At 46.4% G+C, this 22,675-nt stretch overlaps 2 protein-coding genes across 5 annotated transcripts; one reads left to right on the top strand and one right to left on the bottom strand.

Moving 5' to 3' along the window:
• The first annotated feature begins 215 nt into the window (after positions 1–215).
• ezrb (ezrin b) lies at positions 216–12,762 on the top strand. The gene is made up of 13 exons (XM_052052538.1): positions 216–418; positions 2,675–2,758; positions 5,179–5,274; positions 5,886–6,160; positions 6,759–6,842; positions 6,920–7,066; positions 8,174–8,270; positions 8,462–8,625; positions 10,258–10,388; positions 10,573–10,733; positions 11,000–11,092; positions 11,177–11,623; positions 11,732–12,762. The coding sequence occupies exons 1-13, from the start codon at positions 407–409 to the stop codon at positions 11,894–11,896; spliced, it is 1,956 nt and encodes a 651-aa protein (XP_051908498.1). The 5' UTR covers positions 216–406; the 3' UTR covers positions 11,897–12,762.
• Positions 12,763–13,895: 1,133 nt separating this feature from the next.
• LOC127592076 (zinc finger protein 106-like) lies at positions 13,896–22,505 on the bottom strand. Of its 4 annotated transcripts, none has more exons than XM_052052510.1 (21): positions 22,363–22,505; positions 21,466–21,581; positions 21,308–21,373; positions 20,857–21,060; positions 19,816–20,775; positions 18,834–19,191; positions 18,649–18,709; positions 18,382–18,536; positions 18,210–18,270; positions 17,157–17,898; positions 17,042–17,079; positions 16,621–16,769; positions 16,278–16,409; positions 16,057–16,173; positions 15,727–15,918; positions 15,518–15,580; positions 15,102–15,221; positions 14,912–14,983; positions 14,773–14,844; positions 14,339–14,485; positions 13,896–14,261 (listed from the first exon to the last, which is right to left on the bottom strand). In XM_052052510.1, the coding sequence occupies exons 4-21, from the start codon at positions 21,018–21,020 to the stop codon at positions 14,205–14,207; spliced, it is 3,660 nt and encodes a 1,219-aa protein (XP_051908470.1). In that variant the 5' UTR covers positions 21,021–21,060; positions 21,308–21,373; positions 21,466–21,581; positions 22,363–22,505; the 3' UTR covers positions 13,896–14,204. The 4 variants fall into 4 exon arrangements, 3 of the variants coding, with proteins under 3 accessions (XP_051908470.1, XP_051908469.1, XP_051908472.1); XM_052052509.1 differs by having other exon boundaries at positions 21,312–21,373; XM_052052512.1 differs by lacking the exon at positions 21,308–21,373.
• Between the last annotated feature and the right edge of the window lie 170 nt (positions 22,506–22,675).

Here is a 22,675-nt window from a genome sequence, read left to right as displayed (position 1 = left end):
TAGTAAAGGCGGAGTAAGAATGCGGATCGTGAAAGGTTCTCAATCTGTTTAGCTAAAAAATGTGAAAATCCCGCATGTATCTAATTATTACGTACTCACATATTCAACAATGATTGAAAAAAAATATCCAATGGAGGGATAACACTTATTTTGAAATGCAATCTTAAGCATTTCCTGCGCTTCTTATGCGTGGCTACTGCCAACTTGTCAGTCGCGGGAATCGTTTAATGTTGACGATGACTGTCACCTGCAGGATCGACAAGAGGCTCCCTTCCGACGTCTTGCATTAACACCCAAGTGCCTCAAACTAGTTTCTCCTCTTGTTCGTTCTCCACGAAGGTACCGTGACTACACGGGGTCCGATTAATATCATCTTCTCGGGCGAAAGGCGGCAAAAGGACACAAAATGCCGAAAGCTGTGAGTAACTACAGTGTTTTTAATGTACCTATTTATTTTTGTCTTGAGTTCACCTGAGCGTTAAAAAAAAGCACCCATTTTCTGTATTTTGAGAAGGTTGATTTACTAATTTCTAAACATTTAATGTGGATGTTATACTAAAATTAAAGCTATTAAACATAACACTAAACCGCATTAAAACCCAATATTTTACGGTTTATGATTATACTGACGATGGTTACAATTTATCTTCATAATATTTAATCATATACTCAGACTGTGTTTCAGGGATCTTAATAGATTTGTGTCTCATTACTTCCATTCTTAACCAGATTTTTTTTTAACGATCTAAACATTAAGTCAGAGTAACTAACAAGTTTCCATTTGAAGGCCAGCCACTCAGTCACTTGTTTTCATTGCCATGGATGGGAGTCTCCAATTTAATAAGATTGGCCGAAAACAAATTATTTGCTTGCCTAAAAGTTCATCTTGTTGTGTGGTGCTATATTTCAAATGTACAATTCCCTGCCAAACTCTCACTGGAGGTGGAAAAAAAAAGCAAGCTAACGAAGTTCTCCCGTGTTTTCTAACAGATCAGGTTTTGCTCCGAACTAGCTTGCCCCACCCCGGCCTGCTATTACACTCGGCACAGTCAAACATCACTTTGGAAACTCGTTGCTGGCATTTCGAGCGTCTTGTGTATTTTACTATAGGAAACTGGGCTATACATAGTACTTCTATGAGGTAAATTCCATACATAGGAGAGTGCAAACACTAAGTGAAAATGTTAGATTTTGCCCAAAGCGCGCTTCATTATTCCCATTCAAAATGTTAAGGAGTGGCCGAGTGTCTTTATGTGTCAACAGGTTGTGGCCATGGCTATAATGCGTGTTGTTGCTTTGTTTAGAATGACCTTTGGGTTTTTTGTGCGTGTTGCTGTGGAGGTGACAACAGAAACGAGTCAGTTTGTCTTCCATGATACTGTATCGTTAACTTTGGGAAGGCGTCATGACACCTATGCGGATTTTGAATTGCTTTATGGTCAAAATGGAGCCTCATGATGAAGCCGTCTGATTGCGACACACCACCGAAAATAGAAATCATGTCACCGTTTTACAACTTTGATGATGCGCATAGTGACCCGGTAATTTTAATGGTTGGAATTTGAATGGCATGCCTTCTACTGGTCCAATTAGTGTTGTTACAAAAGCCTAAGAAAAAGCATTGCAGAATGAATCCTTTCATGCTCGTTGAAATGAAGTTTGGAGTAACTTTTTGTTTTTCCCTTCTCGCCTCACTTGAGTATTTATTTATTTATTTCCCCCCACCCCAAAAAATCCTTAGGCTCACCGAGAAGTGTATTTATTGAAGTTTGCCATTGTATTGCATGATAATAAGTCAATTTACTGTATAACACACACCAAAAAACTTTGGAGTACGTTGGCCATGCATGTGACACCCCATCGCAAAAATACTTCTTGAAATGTTGACGCGCACGCCCTGATGAATGCGTTGTAACTTATTGACATTTGAACCGGCTGATTGTTAGTCACGTTCCACCCAAGCGCAGCTCTAAAAATGACGTCGGGTGAAGAATGTCAAACCACGCGCTGACCCTTGCGACGGAGCATTTTTTGGGGGGTTAGGACAAATCTGACCTTTCACCTCAATATCGGGTCAGAGATTTGAAGCCCACTTCTATTTTCTTTACCGTTTCCGAATGGCCTCGGTTAATCGTGACTTCCCGTTGGGCGACCTGCTCTGAGATCACATATCACTAACTGTCGTTTTTCACCATCTTGGCCGCCATTCACATTTTCCATTGGCCGGTGTGCGCGCGTGTGTTTTTCAAACTTCTCCCGCCATTAAATGCTGTCAATGCTAATACAGCAGCTCGCTTTCTATGTATGAGCCGTTCTCTCCTTCATTACAGCGTGCGTCTTGCTTGAGTCAGTGCTGGGGGGGGGCAAGTTTGATGATGAGACGCTGCCATTGGATTTGGCCTCCCGGCAAAAATCAAAGCCGGTTAAGTGGATTGGAAGCAGGCGGGTCGCCGCTTCGGCCGACGCGTGTCCATTCAGCCGCTTATGATGGACTGGCGATGAAAGATGCCGCCAAAGCGTTCCGTTCTCGGCTTCGTTCCGGCCTCCGCAGGTCACGTCGCGTCTTTTGTATTCATTTCATTGAGTGGTAATAAGCACGGTCAACAGTGTTTTCATCCGCCTTTTCATCTACTGCATTATTAAATCCTCTGACGTTTGTGTGTGCCTCCCACAGGTCAATATTAACGTCAACGCCTTGGACTCGGAGCTGGAGTTTGCAGTTTTGTCAAGCACTTACGGCAAGGTCGTGTTTGATCAGGTATGCCGCACACCATCTCCGCTTCCAGTATTGCACGCATGACTCGTTCTTGGAAATCCACCGAAATTCCTGTCAGGAAACTCCACCCACTCACTGTTTAGGAAATTAAAATGTGAACAGTATCATTTATCGTTGATCCGATGTTTATCGGCCGCCGACGCCGTTATCGTCACGGTGATCTCGTGTTGCGTGGCGCCGTACCTCTGAATCGAATTTGTCATGGCTTGCAAATGGCTTACCATATCGTCATCGAGTATGTCGAATTCCAAGCAAGAATGAAAAAGATTTTCATTTGCGCGCCGGACAAGCGGGATCGAATGCCGGCGTACGAGCCTTTGGCGACAAGCGAACGACTGCGCGGCTTTTGTTTGGTGTCAAACATATTTTTTTTTGTCACCGATGGTCCGCAAAGGGTTGAACTTTTTAGGTTTGAGATCCCGCAGGCCCCAGCTGAGATTTGTAATGAAGGTCGAACTCGTTTGGTGCCGTGTGACAGCACCGGGGGAAGAAAGGCATTGTTTTAGGCGCTTCCTGTCAAACTCGTTTTTCAATAGCTAGCGTAGCCAAATGCTATATATGTCGTGGTTGCTTGTCAGCGGACCAAGCCTACATCTCATCTTTTGAGTTCATCAAATCCAATCCCATCCAAGCATAATGGGACCAAACCGAGCGACAGCCATTCTCCACATTTTTTACGGCAATTTAAGGCGGCTGTTTGGTTAGCTTGCAGAGATAAAAAAAAAAAACTAGTTATAATGGAGGAACAGGGTTTTGGTTGTTTGTTATATTCTTGGGGTTTCTTGGGAATTGGATTTTTTTTCTAACAACACCTTTGTTGCTGAATTAGCATGAACAAGATTAAGCTGACCAAACAGCACCGTTCACCGACTTGCTAGCTTACAGTCAAGGTACAAAATGGCCGACGCCATCGACGGCTCAATTCTTTTGTCAGCAGAGTGACAGAACCGCAAAGATTAAAACGAACGGCGGTATGATAAATAATGATTTAAAAACTGCCATTCGGCATTATCTCTGGATTCTTTAGAGAAACATGATTGTTGAACATATCGGCGCTTTCAAGTTTACATTGGCGAAAAGTCATTCACAAAATTTGTACTCTAAATTCAATGGAGGTCTGTTTAGGGTTTTTTTTCCTGCCATGTCACAGCCGTTTAAATATTTTTTAATAAATGTATTTTATTTTTTTTTTAAACAGCGTGGCAGCCCTCTGCCCCTCTTGCTCTCATATCAACGATTTACACGAAATGCTCGCTTGAGTTTTGAGCAACTATGGCAGATTAATGCATCTGATATGCGGCGTAGGTGGCGGTGCCCCTCGCCACCAGCCGTAATCTTTTTTGTTTTCCCAAAGAGAGCGGCGGGCCTTTTGCTTTCAGCGCGGATCAGCGACTTAGAAAATAGCATCTGTCATAGCAAAGAAGATAAGCGTCTGCCGCTCCCCGACACACCCTCCGGCTCATCTCATTTCATCTTAAGCTTGCTCGTCGCTCGTCCAGACTCATCAACGTGCCTCCTCGAGCTCATTTGCATTTTGAGATGCGGTGATTTGCACTACGGAGCATCTTGATGGGAATTTGACAGGTGCCACTGGCAATTTCTGACAAGTGTTCGCTTGGCACGCCGACGAAGGGTGTCGCCCAACCCGCAAGGGTTCCACTTGCTTTTTTTACACATGCAACAGAAAAGATTTGCTTCTGCCACTTCTCTCAACTAATTTCCGCCGCTTGGATCTCGTTCTTTCAACCAAATGTGGGAATAGACTCCATCCCGCCCTCCTTCGTGACCTAGCCCCCGAAATCGTTCAACTCTGTCCTCCACTCGGGTTTCCGGCAAGCTTCTCGAGAACCAAGACGCGCTCGGCATCCAGTGAAGTTGCGGAAAAATCCGCGGCCAAATGTTACTCCGCCAGACTTTAGCCCTCCGGATTTACATCGGGATTGTTGGGCTAATCTTTTCACCAGAACTGATGCAATTTTAAGAATGTTAATTCTCAATCTCGAATGACATCGTTGGCCTTACTTCACTGCCTTGACCGCTGCAATCGACAACCAGAATTATGATACGAAAATGAAATCTGGTCTTGTTTTATACAGCTGCTGTATTGGCGCTTATTAAATTGTGCAAGTGGATTTAATGTCGTTGGCAGGTCACTAATGTGGCAGCTTCTAAGTCAATGAAACTTTTTTTTTTCCCTCCCGAGAGCTTTATTAGGGCTCCGTGCGGCGGTTTGCAACCATGAAAGGGCTTGTTGTGTTATGTTTCACGTGGAATGAAGAGCTTTCATTTCAGGTGAACTAAATGGTGAACTAAATACGATCCTTAAGCAGCGTTTCCTCAGTCGAAACCGATCCAAACCTCCCCCAATTATTATTTTTTTTTGTTGTGCTTTTTATCCGTAGGTGGTGAAAACAGTCGGCTTACGCGAGGTCTGGTACTTTGGACTCCAGTATCTGGATGCAAAAGACTTTTTAGCATGGCTCAAAATGGAAAAAAAGGTGAGATGGGGAATTTGAAGCGCACTCACAAAACGGTCCGGATTTTGCAACGCGCCAAATCAAAATGTAGTGAAACGATAGAAAAATGCATTCCCTCGTGGGCACATTAAGGATAATAATAGCATAATACACAAGATGTATTCTCTTTTGTGGTCAGCGTCTCCCCCTCCTCGGAGAAAATAGAGAATGTGTGTCACGGCTCTTTTTTGGTTTCTGTGTGTACTGGTTGCGTAAGGGGTATATTGTGTGTTCAGCCGGAGTGTTCAACTTTGCTTGAACTTTTCTGTTGTATGGTCAACGCCGCTAAATTGCATGCCACCGGATTCCCGGAGTGGCTCGTAATCCCGTCTAATCTGTAAATCAGATGAATGAAGTCTGCCGCATGATGGAAGTAATGCGAACAAATGCGACCGTTTTTTTTTTTAACCAACCGTATCCTTTTGCAATATCTTTCGTCACAACATGAGTCTTGAAGATGATAAACAGATGTCAGATTGACAAAATTTGACCGATCCCGGTGCTGGCCGATTTGTTTGCAGCCCTTTTTAAGACGAAATCGAAGGAATCTCATGATTGAAATGTGTTGTTTTGTGTTCGTTCCTCCTTCTCAGGTGGTCCAACAGGATGTGAGGAAGGAAAACCCGCTGCACTTTAATTTTCGGGCCAAGTACTTTCCCGAGGAGGTCAACGAGGAGCTGATTCAGGAAATCACGCAGAAGCTCTTCTTCCTGCAAGTCAAAGACGGCATCCTGAGCGACCAGGTGTACTGCCCGCCCGAAACGGCCGTGCTGCTGGCGTCCTACTCGGTTCAAGCCAAGTATGGCGACTACGACAAAGACGCGCACCCGCCGGGATATCTCCATTCCGAACGGCTGCTGCCCCGCAGGTGAGGTCAGGGGGAAAAGTCTGAAGCCTGTTTGCAGGTGATATGACATTTATTAATACGCGGTCCTCCGAAGGGGGGAAAAAAAAAATTGCACACACAGCCAGCAGGTCACTCTTCTGGTTAAACCTGCCCCGAAGGAAACGACGCTGTCCTCCCTGTCAACCAGACTAACAAAAGAGAAAGGTCACGTATGAATCATGGTTTCTGCGCTGGTTCCGAGTTTCTCAGTAAGCAAAGCGTGAAACTGGGCTGAGGTTGAATCGTGAAGAGCGGAGGGCGGTGGGCACCGTCGCCGACGGGAAATTAGCTTCAAACATCCCGTTGGAGGAGCCGCGTCGGGATATCGATGATGGAAAAAAGGACCCACGCGGACGTTACATCATCCTTCCAAACTATTTCGTCAAAGGTTTAAGAGCAATTACCGAATGCGGTCAATGAAACTATGAGCTGACGAGGCAGGTTAATAAGCAGAAAAGAATCTCTGCGTCGACGCTTGACGGCGATCCGTTTGGAACAAAGCAGACCTGACTCCAAAGTATCAATCTTCGATATTCTCCATCGATTTCTTACGTCTTTCCACGCCATCTTGTCCGCGCAGAGTTTTGGATCAGCACAAGTTATCGCAAGAGCAGTGGGAGGAGCGCATTCAGGTGTGGCACGAGGAGCACCGCGGGATGCTGAAGTAAGTCCGTGCGTCGCCCGACGTGCCGACCCCGTCGTACGCGATGCTCAACTTGAGGGGGCGGGGCGCGCTTCCAGGGAGGACGCCATGTTGGAGTATCTGAAGATCGCGCAGGACCTGGAGATGTATGGCGTCAACTACTTTGACATCAAGAATAAGAAGGGAACGCTGCTGTGGCTTGGAGTGGATGCTTTGGGACTGAACATTTACGAGAAGGATGACAAGTAAGCATAACATTGATGGTTTAAAAAAAAAAAAAAAAACTCTTTTAGAGACTGTGCAAAAATTCTCAGCCAATTAGCATCGCACATCAAACTCGTAATCGGTCGCGACAAGTGGTCACTGCGCTTTTTTTGGTGCGTAACACACTAAACACGGACCAGAAGAAGCCCATGAAAAACACGTTGCATCCCTTTTTGCTGAGCCCCCCCCGCACCCCCACCTGCTCGCCTCGACTGCAATTTCATCGAATCCACACGACAACATGTCAACAAACGAGGCGTGATGCGGCCACGGAGCTTGTTTTGCGAACAACCTTGCTATCGACAAGAGCGAAGCCTCTCCTCTGCGGTGACCTCCGCCGTCACCACGGCGACGCCAACTGGTTTTTCAAGCCGCGCGGCACTTAAGAATGCGAGGCCGACCTACACCAGCGGCTCTGCGACGAGGGCGGCTGTGGCCCCGCGAAGCTCCGAGCTGCGAGGCATTGTAATGACAATAATAATAATAATAATACATTTATAAGCGCCTTTCAAGACACCCAAGGACACTTTACAATAACAAAAAACACAAAATTGTGTCGCCTTGCGTGCTGAACTCGACGTTTTTCTCCTTCAATCGCGCTTTACAAGTATAGCTTGACGTAAACTAATTTCTCCTGATGGTTTATGATTTGATTTTTGATTTAGATTTTTTTTTACCTCTTGACTCAAAAGATAAAATGATGAGTTCCCAAGCCACACTTTTTTTTTTCTCGACGCAAAGATTCGTCACGGCGCTCCGAAACGACATCCACATTGTTGCCTCAATTCCACAAGCGTGTGTCAGCGGGAGTCACGAAGTGAAATTCCAGTTTCGGCGGTGCACTTTCAAGCGCGAGTTTCGCCACGAGGCGCATGTCGCTCTTTATTACAGCGCAGTTGATTGTTGTGCCCTGCCGTGTCCCGTCAAGTGAGAAACAGAAGCGAGCCACACCTTGAAATAATCCCTCATACCCGCGACAGTGGATTCCCTATCGTTGTTATTTTTATTCGCCGTCGCCGACCGATTGACGCCAATGGCCGTCAAATTTGTCGCTGGCTGTGACACTTTGATGCCTTTTGCTCCATCAGACTGACGCCAAAAATCGGCTTCCCCTGGAGCGAAATAAAAAACGTTTCCTTCAATGACAAAAAGTTCACCATCAAGCCCATCGACAAAAGATCACCGGTGAGTCATTCTTCTGCTCTTTGAGCCGCACTGACGACTTTTTACACGTGTTGATATTTGAAAAGGGTCCGGAAAGTGAATCCCTGTGGTGAGTTTGTTGCATCGCAATTTTGTAGGTTGCTGCGCGTTTCATGCTGTGCAAAAAAAAAAAAAAGACAATTTATTCTTTTCTTGACTCTTCTTTCCTTCAGGACTTTGTGTTCTATTCCCCGAGGCTACGCGTCAACAAGTCCATCCTGCAGCTGTGCATGGGCAACCACGAGCTCTACATGAACCGACGCAAGCCGGACTCCATCGAGGTGCAGCAGATGAAGACGCAGGCCAGAGAGGAGAAACTGCAGAGACTTAAGGAGAAGTATGTCCAAGGCGGGCAAAGAGCACGCGATGTCACTCTCAATACGTCGGACCGCATCCATCTGTCGAGCGCTTGTCCGAATTATAGCGCCGCTCCCTGCTGACTTTAGGCCAGAGGTGGGGTACGTTTGGCGAAAACCTGAAATGCGGCGAGCCCAACCTAGTGGCTTTGAGTTTAGCTCCTCAATTGAATGATGATTAAACGTAATTATAGAGCTTTATGGAGTGATTATATGAGCCCAAGTTTTTATTTCTTTGCACAACAACATGGCCCCTAAAAATGTGATTCGTTCCCCCCCCAGCCCCCCCGCAACCCTTCCATGCCCCCTGTAACCCGATAACCTGAAAAGCCGTCCACTGTAGTAACCGCTGTCCCTGGAAGGCTTCTTATGAATTTTTCCAAGTAATCCTTGCACACCTCTAATGAGTCCCCACTCCCCCCCCAGGTGGTGCACGGAGCACCGAAATCTTTTTTTTTCTTTTTCTCCGTATTGTATCGACAATTCTCAAAACTTCTCCTCCACGGAGCGGATTAAAGCCCATTAGAGCGCCGAGACCGAAGCCGATTTACCGCAAGCTGATCCCGTTGTTATTGTCAAACTCGACACGGCGTCGTTAACGCGTACAAAAGGGAAACCGTCGTACGCTGGGCAGTCAGCGCACTTTTCCTCGTCTTCCTTCTTGATCTCGATCCCCCCCCGGGCTCCCCTTTTACATCTATTTAAACACGCTGACGTAAGAAAGCGGACGGCGCGGTCAATAGCAGCAAGCGCTCGTGCTGGGCATGGGCAGCTGGCTATTTAGTAGCAGGCTGACTTGTAATGAGTCCCTTAATACCGCTAATCCGCATATGATTAAACATCAGATCGCGGAATGTGGCTGGAGGAAACGTGGAGCGCAAGCGATGTAATAATCACGGTCATTTTACAAGTGAGAATTATTTAGGGTGGACGAGTACTGATACCAGGGTGGCCCAGTAGTCCAGCGGTTAGCACGTCGGCTTCACAGTGCAGAGGTACCGGGTTCGATTCCGGCTCCGGCCTCCGTGTGTGGAGTTTGCATGTTCTCCCCGGGCCTGCGTGGGTTTTCTCCGGGTGCTCCGGTTTCCTCCCACATTCCAAAAACATGCGTGGCAGGCTGATTGAACACTCTGAATTGTCCCTAGGTGTGAGTGTGAGTGCGAATGGTTGTTCGTCTCTGTGTGCCCTGTGATTGGCTGGCAACCGATTCAGGGTGTCCCCCGCCTACTGCCCGAAGACAGCTGGGATAGGCTCCAGCACCCCCGCGACCCTAGTGAGGATCAAGCGGCTCGGTAGATGAATGAATGAATGAATGAATGAGTACTGATACCAGGTACCGGTATCGGCCTTGTTTTGAGGTATCGAGGGACGGCGACTGCTGCCGATACCAGTCACGGATACCGTTCACCGGCGCCCTTTTGTGGATGCTCTACTATCTTTACTTTAATAGAAATTTGATGCATCAAATGTACTAATGGTATCGGTTACTTCATATGGGTGTGAAAACAAAAGAAAATGGTATGGAACATCCCTATACTCGGATTTCTGCATTCTGCCTCCTGGCCTGCATTGCGTCTTTTTTTTGGGCTCATGGCAAATGCCTTCCCTTGCAGGGCCCAGCTGGAGAAAGAGAAGAAGAGGAGGGAGGCCGTGGAGAAGGAGAAGGAGCAGATGGAGCGGGAGAAGAAGGACATTACGATGAGGCTCTACCAGTTTGAGGAGAAGATCAGGAAGGCAGAGCACGGTGGGGACCATGTCAAAAAGCGGGGCAAGCGGTTCGAGTCCCGCGGGGAATAACTTTCCCTTGGTTTTTTATTATGATGACTTGCGTCCGTAACAAATTCCCACACGCTGCGGTCGTTTCCGCAGCACAAAAATACACGTTGTCGCAACAATCATCCCCCATATCGATTCTGTTGATATTTCAGATTTGCAGGAGCAGACGCAGAGGGCCGTGATGCTGGATCGGGAACGTTTAAAAGCGGAGGAAGAGGCTAGCCGACTGGAGGCGGAGCGTCAGGCTGCCCTGCTGGCGAAAGAAGCGCTGGCTCGCCAGTCGGAGAGCCAGAAGATTGGTCAGGAACAGCTGGTCGGTGCTTTATTGGAGCTGAAAAGTTGTCATTGACGGGCTGTTATGCGCCAAAACGTAATCGGCGATGGGGTGCGGCCTGGTACTCGCCAGAATGTAATCGTTTAATGAGGGGCGGGGCGGGCGCGGTGGCGGTGGCGGGCGCGATGTCCAGGGGGCTGGTCCGCCGTTCCGCAGCCGGGACGACAACCGCGCTGCTCCTCTTGAGTCTTGAGATTTGACTTTGCCACGGCCACGCCTCTCGAGTATGTCACCTTTTGCGTCAGGCTGCAGAGCTGAAGGAGCACACGGCCAGAATCACTCTGCTGGAGGAGGCCAGGAAACGCAAGGAGAGTGAGGTGGACACGTGGCAGCTCAGGGTGAGACTGACGGAGCGGTTGAGAAACCCAACGCGTTCCGAGAGGAGGCAAACGGCCGTTACACATCGCTGTGTTCCTCATCAGGCCAAAGAGGCCCAGGACGATCTGATCAAGACCAAGCAGGAGCTGAACATGGCGAGGATGGCTCCCCCGCCCGCGCTGCCCATGCCGATGATGACGCCCATGCCGATGCTGACGCCCATGCAGATGCAGATGCTCACGCCGCTGCCGGCGCAGACGGCGATACAGACGCCGATGCACGCGCCCACGCAGACGCCGTTGCAGGCGCAGCTACAGACGCCGAAGCAGGCGCAGCTCCAGACGCCGAAGCAAACGGTGACGGAAATGCCGCTGCCGCCGCCCCCCCCTCTGGCCATGTACAACTTTGACGACAACAGCGAGGATGACGAGAGCGGCAGCATGTACAGTGCCGACCTGCACAACGAGGCCATCCACAACAACAATTATCACAAGGAGGAGGATCGCCAGACGGAGGCCCAGAAGAACCAACGCGTGCAGAAGCAGCTCAGGGTAAGCGCTCGAGAAGCGGGCAGACTTTTGCGCGGTCGGACATCATCGCACGTTCGATAATATCACGAGCGGACGTCTTGCCTCATTGCCTCGCCGTCTCTCCTTCAGGATCTGACCGCCGAGCTGGCGCAGGCGCGCGACGAGTCCAAGAGCACCCAGAACGACCTCCTCCATTCGGCGAACGTGCGGGAAGGACGAGACAAATACAAAACCCTGCGGCAGATCAGGCAAGGCAACACCAAGCAGAGGATTGACGAGTTCGAGGCCTTGTAAGGAAGGAGCCCCCGCGCCACTCCTGGCCCCCTTTCTGAATGGTCACTCGGCCTTTTGCGCTCACAAGTAGCAACCGCGGGGCATCGTACAGTCGGCGCGTCAGAAAAGCGGCGCCCAAATAGTTTCTGATCAGATTAGTGCAATCGAACCAACGCAAGTTCTTTTGAAGTGCCGTTATTGACCCAGAACGAAAATGACTCGCAGTGACCACTCAGAAAGGGCTGACGATTGTTTTTGCGTTGTATTTGAACACTAGATGACTCTATGCTCATTTAAATTCATACCTGGTTTAATATGTATAAAGTATACGGGACATTTAAAAAAAAAGGGTGTTTCATCTTTGGTTTGTATATTTTTGCTAACGATGAAATTTAAACATTTATATATATATATTGACCAAAATAATGTCAGTGTCTTACGTTCCCTGCTTATAGTTTCAGATCAATAGACAAAAAAAAGGAAAAAAAATTGTAAATTATTGCGCTTTAGTTGACATACGGAGTCACGTGTGGCCTCTCGTTTACTTTGCCGTTCGGCTGAAATGAGGATGAGCCGTCGCTTTGTCTTCAGCTCGGGGCCGACGCTTAAAACTGGAGCACTTGTGCCTTTGTGAGCTGATGCTCACGCACGGTGAGGCATCGAGACTTCTCTTTGAGAAGGAAGAAAAAAAAACCCAAAACACGTATGGAACACATAATGCCGTTTTTTGAGTGTGTGAGACCTCCTTGACGTTGAGGTGAGCGTTGTGAAGTATTTTCACGAAGCAGTTCGGCCACTTTGGTTTCACTTTGACAGTCGGCAACAACTGTAATGTAAACATCTCTACATTTGAGACATATTGCCAATAAATAAAATGAATAAATAAATACGACTGGTGTGTGTTTGTGATCATACACATTATTAACCGCTAAAAAATTCTCTCTGACGATGGTTTTGAATGCGGGATTGATGATTCAAAAGTTTGCAAAGGACTCCCAACAATGATGTCATGTAATGTAATGGAAAGTGATGCTTGGTGGCTACACGCCAATCTCAGCCTTCTTCCACAGTCAGTCAGACACCGAAACACACACATCCAAATAGGCATATAAACACACCCTGTCTCCTAGTTAACACTCACACTCCTTGTAAATTCATAAACATCCGCGCCAGAACATACATAACACACCCTGCGGGCCGGCACCCAGTGACATACACAAAAGAACAAAACAGCCCTGAGCACCAAGTCAACTTGGTTTGAAATTGAAAATGAACACCACAAAGGGTTAGTGTCGTTTGTTACTTTGCTTTATTAGCGATCGTGAATAAAGTGCTTGAACGAAACACAAGCGTCTTCTTGTCTGCTTCAGTCAGAAACAAAACATCCAAAGACGCAGTCACAAATGTTTAATTCAAATGTTTCAAAACGCTTTGTTGACATTGGCAACCCTGTGGAAGGCCGAGACGTTGTCGTGTCGAGGGTCTCGTCTCTGATTGGAGGGAATGGCGGGGGTGGGGTCAAGAAATAAAACATTTGCTCAGCTGAGAAATGGCCACAAGGGGTCGCCATATTGCCGCACCGTTGCAATTTACTTGATGATGCGACTCGTGCACACAAAATCACTCGCAGACCTGACGTCACGTCCGCCAATGCAAGCCAACCTTTTCTGCGTGTTTATCTACGCTTGGCACACTATTCCCACCTGGTGACCGGTCATGACTGCTTTAGCTTGCCGTTGAAATTGTTGGTTACATTTAACCCAAAAATGACATGCGACATCATCACACACTTTATCCTCTTCTGGCCAATATGAGAAATGCTGCCAGTGTCCAAAATAAACAGAGGAGCCGCTCTTCCATTTGTGACCCGTGCTATATTCTGTTTTCGTTGTGGAAATACAAAAATGAAAATCAACCTCTTAGTAGACTTTTCCTTCTGTTCTTTTCTAGTGGTTTCAGTTGTCCATGTATTCATAAACATCTCCACACCTAACCCAGTCCTTCGACAAAGCAGCAAGTCTTTGATTTTTGTCCTGTTTTTATTTCTAGAAATGAGCAGTTGTTCCGTAGGTGTTAATTACACAGTCAGAACAATACACACTTATTTGAGCAAAAAAAAAAACATCTGCGGAATCCGCATGATTATTAAGGGGGGGAAAAAAGAACTGTAGATTTGCCCAAATGACAGAAGACGGAAAAGCAACAGACATTTCATCATGTCCTCATTGGGAGTCTGAATAACGTGTAGACGTATGGCCAAATGAAATGGAAAAAAATGAGAGAAAGTAAGGGGGGAGGGCGGGGAGAAACAGCACTAGCCCACGTTTCTTCATGACTCTACCTTACTGTCCACATCTACATGATTCTGCATATGCCCGGGAACTTCCTGCAGATAAGACAACACTCGTGTCATTCATAACAATGAATAGGGTGATGACCATCACCACTGCGATGTTAAATTACCTCCTTGACTGCCTGCTGTGTGGCAAAAAAACCCCTGCATCCTCTCCAGCGACAGTTGACCACCTCCAGATTAGGATTGGTGTGGTCACTGACAAGGTGTTGGACCAGGTGCTCCGCCATGCCGAAAATCAGACTGCAATTTTGCCACTGCCATGAATACACACACACATGCACACGCACACACATATATAAAAAACAACATGAGAATCAGATGCTTTAAAAAAAAAGTGTACTGTACTTATGAGTACAATAAAAAGCATGTACCTACAAATTTGGACCGTTTGTCTTTTTGTCAAATAGGAAAATAAATTACTGTATTTCTTATTGTGTTTTCTGGTACTTGGCAAAATATGTTCCCTTGAAGATTTAAAATAGTATGACACAATCATCCAAAGTCCAAAAGACATTTACGATGCTGAAGGGGAGGTTCTTACCCAGCAACGATAATTCTTCATCAGGTTGAGTTTCACAGCTTGAACGCTTCCATCATAACAACCCGTGTAGATCTGTATCCAATGAGTGAGATGAAGTGAACCAATGTCAAACCCGTAACAATCTTTCAATTCCACTTACCACGCTCTTGTGAACGGCCATGCACATCACCATATCACTGTGACCGCCGTACACTTGCAACCGGTCGTGAGTCTACAAAGCAACACACACAGATCATGCAAAACTACGTATTTGTTTTAGTAACGCATACTTCATCGAATGCTTTTGGCACATGGACTGATTAAAATTTGAAATAATACATCTTTCCTACCTGGAGTTCGTAAACTCGAATCAGCTTGTCCAGAGAGCTGGTCACCATCACTTTCCCCAAGATGACGATTGACGTGACAGCGTGGCCGTGACCCTTGTAGATGCGTATCAACTCACCAGTCTAACGTGGACAGAAAACACGAACGGCGGCAGGATCACTCGTGTGTCACTAACCTTTCTGAAACTGAGAGCTACTTTGTGCCGAGTGATTAATTGGGAAAAGCTACGAGCGAGATACGCATTTCTGAAAATGACACATTTGCTGTCATTACCATAAATAATATGGTGTTACTATTAATAATTGATGACATCTATTTACGTGAAGACATCATTAAACAATAATAATAGCAGCAATACTAATAATTAATGATGAAAAAAAAAACATATTTTCACACACCACTTATCTGTAACACTTACATGGATGTTGTGAGCATGAACAGACGTGTCACTGGAGCCGCTGAAAACCAAGTCATTCACCACCTGGGAGAGCCCAAACACGAGTAAACTAAGTCATCTCGTCCAAAAGGTCAGCGTCGGTAAGGCTCCAGCTACCCATGAGCCGAATGAGTACACACACACCATAGAAATCGGATGGATTGCTCATGATCGCTGAGCTGTCCCCTCACCTTCATACAGAGAACAGTCTTGGTGTGGCCTTCCAGTGAGCGTAGCAGCAAACCGCTCTTGGCGTCTCGTACGCTGATGGTGCTGTCGTAGGAGCCGACCAGCAGCACCCGACGGGCGCCCTCCTGCGACGTGTCCAGGCAGCTTACCCCTCGGGGGCCGTGGCATTCGAACACATCCAGCGGTTTCGAGGTCTAGATTGAGCAAGTTGGAAAAGTGCTAAATAGAGATACAATAGTTGCTCAATTGATAAAACGGGGAGGGCCCCGGCTCCATTCTGTATGGAAGCTGCTTAAAATATGGATTTAAAAGAAAGGGGAAAAAATGTTTACCTTTAAATCATAGGTGGCCACTGACCCATTGGCAAGGCCAAGAAAAATAGTGTTCCAAGCCATGTGCAAACACAGCACTCTGTCAGGGAACAAGATGGTCTCCAGACATTTTTTCGACTGGTCAGCAAGGTTGGGGGTGAGGGGAAGCAATCAAGTTTTGGTCATTTTGAAAGAGGTGTTGATCTGGAACCGACGGACGGGCCTCTCCTCAAGTTTTGTACCTTTATGCTGTAGATGCGAAGAGTCTTGTCACTGGAGCCGGTGTAGAGTCTGGCTGGCTTTGGAGAGGAGGAGACCAGCAGACAGTTGACTTTGTTGGTGTGGCCCTCAAATACCGCTTGGCATTCACGGTTCTGTAGGAGAGAAAGTTTAGTGTAACCTCATGACAGTACTTACCACAAAGCCAACATAAAACATTAAAATATGAATTTGTTTTCTTTACATGAGATTAAAATGTCTTCTAAGGGCCAATTGAAAGCTGTTCCCTTTTTGATCAATACAAGTGTTCACGTGTGACTATTGCTGTTGTGACAATATCTATCGAGGAAATGACTGCCGGTGTACCTCCAGACTGTAAGCTCGCGCCGTGTTGTCCGCGGAGCACGTGTACAAGACGCCGTCGTGGACTTGCAGACCATGAATGGCGCCCGTGTGGTTCCGGAAGACCCCCAAAGCGGGCTCCATCTCCTCCTCTCCAGTCACCGCAACAGGCTCTGAAATTAGATTCCACAGGGCAGGATAAAAAGGCCCGTTACAAAAAGAAACCTTTCGAATCGCGTTGAGAAAAGTACGGTATTTATTTCGGCATTATTGTAGGTCCGCAGAGAAGAGAGAAAGGTCAAACCGGCGTATGTTTCATTTTCTTATCTTACACTCAAAAAGACATTCAAAAGTAATCGAATCTTGTGTTGAACACAACACGGATTGGATGAAAGTTGCTGTCAAAAGTCACCCAAAAAAAAAAAGAAAGAAATTCGGCACCCACCTGGTGGTGAAGCTTCACTTTCCGACACATCAGTTTTCCTTAGCAAAGGTGAAGAGGACATTTTAAAACAGAATAGTTCGGCAACAATATATCGATTTGAAAACGGCAAGCTCACATCTTAAAAGGATTGGGCTGATGAGTCTGCACACTTAGAGACCTGCATTCCACTTGAAGAGATTCCGAATGCGCCTCTTGTGCACTTGGCACCTTTGAGGACATTTCAGGTGAGTCCTCACTCTCGGAGTCATCAAGGTTGATGATCACCGTTTTGGGCTCCAGCACCTCCAAGTCAGCCTTCTCATCGCCTTTGTTCTTAATGCCTGATGTGTTTTTATCTCCTTTAAAGAGCGGCTTCGCCTCATTTTCTTGGGCAGGTTCCGAGGAGAGAGGCTCTTCCACCTTTTCTTTCTTTGTATCAATCATGGCAATTTCCTCTTTTACAAAGCTTTCAGCTGGCACCTTCCTTACTTGCTCCTGCTGCGCGGTGAGCGAAGTGGCTCGACTGAGTGGATTTGGATCCTCCGCGATGGTTTGTTTGGTCGGAGCCACTGAGGGAGAAGCCGCAGCGGGCAGCGAGGGGGGAGGTGAGTACACGGTTTGGATGTGGGGACTCGGCTGTCTCGCGACGGCCGAGATCGCCGCTTCTTGCTTGATCGTCGTCATGGTGGGTGTTACAGCGGGCAAAGGGTGAGGCTGGCTGACGGAAGGCGTCGAAGCGGAGGTCTGGTGGGCGTTGGTGGAAGGGACAAGGATGGGAAGGGAAGACACAGAGGATGGACTCAGGCGAATGCCGTCTGGAGAGGCAGCCGCCGAGCTTGTGGCGACCTGCTCCACCTTCGAGCTTCCGGAATACACTTCTGGAAAAAACCAAAGTGATTTTTTTTAATCTTTTGAAGGAGTCGTGTTATTTTTGTGCAGGCCCGCGGTTGTGTGCTTCTTCAAATCATTTGGTTGAAAAGCAACATCTGATTTTCACATTCTAGCTTTCATTACGTTTTTATGTAGGATTACTTTTGTGTGACCACTGCGGGCTCTTCTTTCTAGAACAGAAGAGTGCCAACACTTTTGCTCGCACGCGTAATTGAACGTGCCGCCTGGCATGAGGGCATCTAGACAAAAAGTGCGAAAACTACGCCCGATTCGCCTATCAAGTCTAAAAGCACGTTACCTTGCATGCTCTGCAGTATCTCAATGCGCTTGGCTCTCAGACTGTCCACCTCTGCAGTGCACTTCCAAAAAAAAGAAAAAAAAAAATTAAACGAGAAAGAAACACTGGCATTGCAAACTTTCCTCGCATGGCACTATTTCGTAAGGAGACACATTTCATTGTCTCTGTGTACCTGCTGCCTTAACAACGTAAGCCTTTGTACTTCAGTGTAGGCTGCCTGTAAGGAATTGCGGGCAAGGACCAGAGACTTATCCACATCCTGCAGTGATTGACTCAACTCTTCTTCCCTGAGCGACACCGCCAAAAGCTTGTCCATCGGTGCCTGGTCTATCACGAAAAAGGAAAAGAGATGTCTCAGAAAGGCTAGGAATGAGCATCGTAGCATGGGAGCCACCGGGTTACCAATAGCTGCGTTGCGCGATTGAAATATTAGGTTTACCATTGTTCAATTTAAATGGCCTCTTCTTTAAAACGGCCTCCGTATCAGGGACTCCGCTATCCTACAGAAACAAACGGGCATTTTCTTCAATGAGCATCGTCGCCTCCAAAGTGGAATACCGCAAAAGGGTGGGCCTTGAATGCATCCGTCGCCATAAACGGGCTACAATCTGAAAATAAGCTCACTTGTAAATGGTGGCGTTTCCTCTTGATGGAGCCACTATTCTCTCGCTCAAGTTCCACCTTTGCTGGCGCTGTCGCTGTCGGGCCACAGAATTTGTCCAGTGTCAAAGATGCTCCCTCATCAGTCGCTCCTGTCGTTGACGGGGTCCCACTGCCAGACGCCTGCACCGCCGTGTCGTGGGTAGCAGGAAGAGGTGTTGAAGTGAGACAAGATGGCGGAGGAGCAGGAGCAGGAGTAAGGGGCATGTTTGCATTGGACAACGACTCCCAGTGGAAGCCTTCCGAGAGCATCAGGTCTTCGTTGACACCCATATCAAACGGTGTTTTGTTTTGTAGAGAGTTCACCATCTCGATTCCAAACCTGGAAGCACACGCGTGACCGTTAGGAAAGACAGCATGACCGTGAAGCTTTCACGTGGATAGGATACAATGTGAAAAGGGATTGAAACATTTTCAAAATTAATCGAAATATTTTCCCCCCCATCAATATTGCGGGTAATCTAATTTGCGGGGTTTTTTTCAAGGTCTTATTTCCATATTTTTTATAATTGTAATACAAAAGTGTGGACTGTACTGTACTGACTGTAGGTGGACGTCTTTTTTTTTTTTTTTGCCGCCATCACAATTTGAAATTGACATTCTATTACAGCGGAAAGCCAATTTGAATTTGATTAAATGCTGAGCCGATACCTGTCCGTGTTTACACTAAACCTTTAGGCTTTTGTTAGGAAGCATAAATATGCCAGGATAAGACCACAAGAACATCTGAAATGTATTTGGAGTTAATTGGAGGACCTTGAAACAACGTCAGGGGTTATGCTGACTCCCATTTACCATGGGTTTGAAAATAATAGGTTAATTCAACAAAGATTTGGCTTTTTTTTTATTTACAATTGAGCTGGACAGATCATAGATCACACTCATGGCGGAAAAAGGTTTTGAAATGCTTAACCCAGCAGGTCCCAGGTGCTGATGAAGCTCTCACCTTGGCGCCACTTTTTTCCTCTTCGCTTCATTGAACATCTGCCTCCAGCTTTGCTTCGACCCGACTCCGGTGAAAGGGGTAGCCTGAGGCGTCAGCTTTGAGGTAAGTTTTGGCGTTACCCTTCTCAGACAATCCTCTCCTGACCTTTGACCGGCCGCTGCTTTGTGAGCGATCCGAACCTTCTGTGTGGAGCCGAGCTGCGGACTGGATGGGATGCCGGCTGAGGGTTGGGGGTCATTATGATCTTCAGCCGTGTCGCTCTTCCATGTGGCGGTTTTGCCAAGTTTTTTGACACCGGCCGGGGTGGCGTCGCTGCCCTGTGCCGCTGCGTTCTTTTCGAGGGTCTCCAAGGAGGAACAAAGCTGAGACAGGTGCGCTTCCACCTCGGCGCTTTGCTTTCGGGCTTCACGATCCGCCCTACATGGCTCCCGCACACCCAGCGCCCGTCTAATTTCCCTCAGCATGGTGGTGACGTCCATATCTTGGGTGAGAACAGGCCTAGGCTGCGAGTTAGAGGCAGCCACGCTTTGCTTTGGTTCCGATGACGCGCAAGGCTCATCCGGGTTGAAGATGACACTTCCTTGAGTAGGGAGGTGATCACTAGTAAATTCCATCAGGTCCTCACGCTGGTATTTGTAATCGCTATAATGGTCCCTCCTCAAGGGCCACGAGGAATGCTGCGATGTGCCGTATGTTTGACTGCTCCCGACAGAGCCGCTTCTTTTGGCGGCGAGGTACTGATCCGCAAGTTGTTTGTTACCCTTGTTTTGGATGACGGCAGTGTGGTTGGGTTTCTGTTGGGCCCCCATCATCTGCTGTTTGAATGTATTCGGAGCAGCGTTTTGACGCATCACTGGCTGCTGTCCACTTGCTGCCTTTTGCTCAGCCTTCTTCTGGCGAGCCTCTTTCTTGGCTTTAAGTTGTCTTCGTTTTTTTTTAAGCTTTTGTGACTCTTTCTTCCTGCGAAAAAACACAAAACAGAGAAATTAATTGGGAGTAGTTAAAGGAAAAAGCGAAAAAGCAAACCAGTTAAAATCTTACTTCTCCTTCTTTAGATCTTTGTTTCTCTGGAGAATACCCTTGATCGTCTCCCTGTTGAGAATCTTGTGAATGGAAACGGGCTTCACATTTTTAAAAATCAGGCTCTTTAAATTGACGTGATGTTGAGCGGCGGCGATGTGCTGGGCGTACTGCTCAAGACTCATTGAGTACACCTGACACGCTTGGCAATCGTGACACGGGATACTGTGGGAAAAAAAAGATACCCATGGAATAAAAGAGAACCTCGATTTGTATCCATTCCTCAAGCTTTAAAAATGTTGTAAACATATCAAATGTTAAGAAAAGCATGCAAGTACTATCATTTCTTTGTTAGATACTACCCAGAGAAAACCCACACAAGCATACAAACTCCACACAGAGCTGTGTTTTGGACCCTGAATATCACAACTGTGAGGCAGAAAAAGTACCACAATTTACTCCAAAATGTTACCTACGGGGACAGTACGGAGTCCAGCTCTCTGTGATGATCCATACTATGCATGTGCTCGTGTATATTCTACAAGTGACACACACAGACACAAGTCACTTGTAATAGCGGTATAAAACTATACAATGTAATCTTAAATTAAACTGAAAATTGATACTTACATGTTTCAAAAGCATTTCTCTACACAAAATGCAGAAATTACTTTTTGGCCTCTTTTTGTTTTTCTTCGGCTGGAACGGGTTGCCCGTGGTATGAGCAGGTACAAACATTGCCATGTCTGCAAAATAAATAATAAAGAAGAATAAAGAAAACAGGTGGGCTGTGCATTTGATACCTGGTCTTTGGACGTAATCCCAATCCAATTAGAGAAACCACCAGTACTATAGATAAATTCAATACTAAACAACATTAATCTAATTGCAAGGCAAAAACATGAAACGGTTAACTAATTTACACCACACATACATGAAGTGCTTATTATTAAATGTATTGTGTTGCAGATGCCAACAGGAATATTATAATAGTTGAATATGTATGTAATAAACTTCGCTTTGACCAACCAATTTGGTCAATGTGAGGCCAATTTCAAATCGGTTTGGTTGAAGAAACAGTCACAATGCTAAGTGGGCAAATTTACATCGGCCAGCACGACTGATTCTGAAGGCCTTTGGGAGATTAGACAGACTAATAACCTCGTAGGGAAAATATGTATACATTTTCATGGCGCAAATATGATCATGTATATTGTAAATGTCAACCTTGGTACTGCATTCATTTGAATTCAACACGTCTCGCACGCATGGAGGCCTAAAATTGGTTTAAGTATATTGACTGACAGAAGAGGAGTGAGGAGATTGAGAAATACCGCTACAAAGCAACAACCAACAAAGCTCATTGTGACTAATTATTAGCAAAAACAAACTAACAGAAAAAAAAAGCTTTAATGCGTCTGTTGTGGACTCAACAGCCGACATTCGTCTTAGTGTATCTGTGTTCGCTTGACATAAACGGCTACACGTACATGCAGCAACAGTAGACACTCAAACGATTACACTTACCGGAATGTTTTATCTAATATAAAAATGTCAATAGAAGATATCAATTTTACATGAAGGTTCACATGCTCATACTCTCGCATCGCGATGAAGCCGCCATGTTCGATGACGTCGCTCTCTCCCGCCCTTGGACAAAACGTCACATCATTCTTCTACATTAAAACAAAACAAAAAAAAAAACTTTAAAATAAATACATGTGAAAATGACTTAATTAAAATGTTAGATTTGACATTTTTAAACAATCTAGCGTGTCTAGTCTAGTTTTTTGTTTTGTTTTTCTGGCAAGGACAAACAATCCGGATATTTCAATCCGGA

Source organism: Hippocampus zosterae, chromosome 19 (assembly GCF_025434085.1).
Source record: "Hippocampus zosterae strain Florida chromosome 19, ASM2543408v3, whole genome shotgun sequence".
NCBI classification, from domain to species: Eukaryota; Metazoa; Chordata; class Actinopteri; order Syngnathiformes; family Syngnathidae; genus Hippocampus; species Hippocampus zosterae.
The sequence above is the reverse complement of the archived record's forward strand: the minus strand, read 5'-3'. Positions and strand labels throughout refer to the sequence as shown.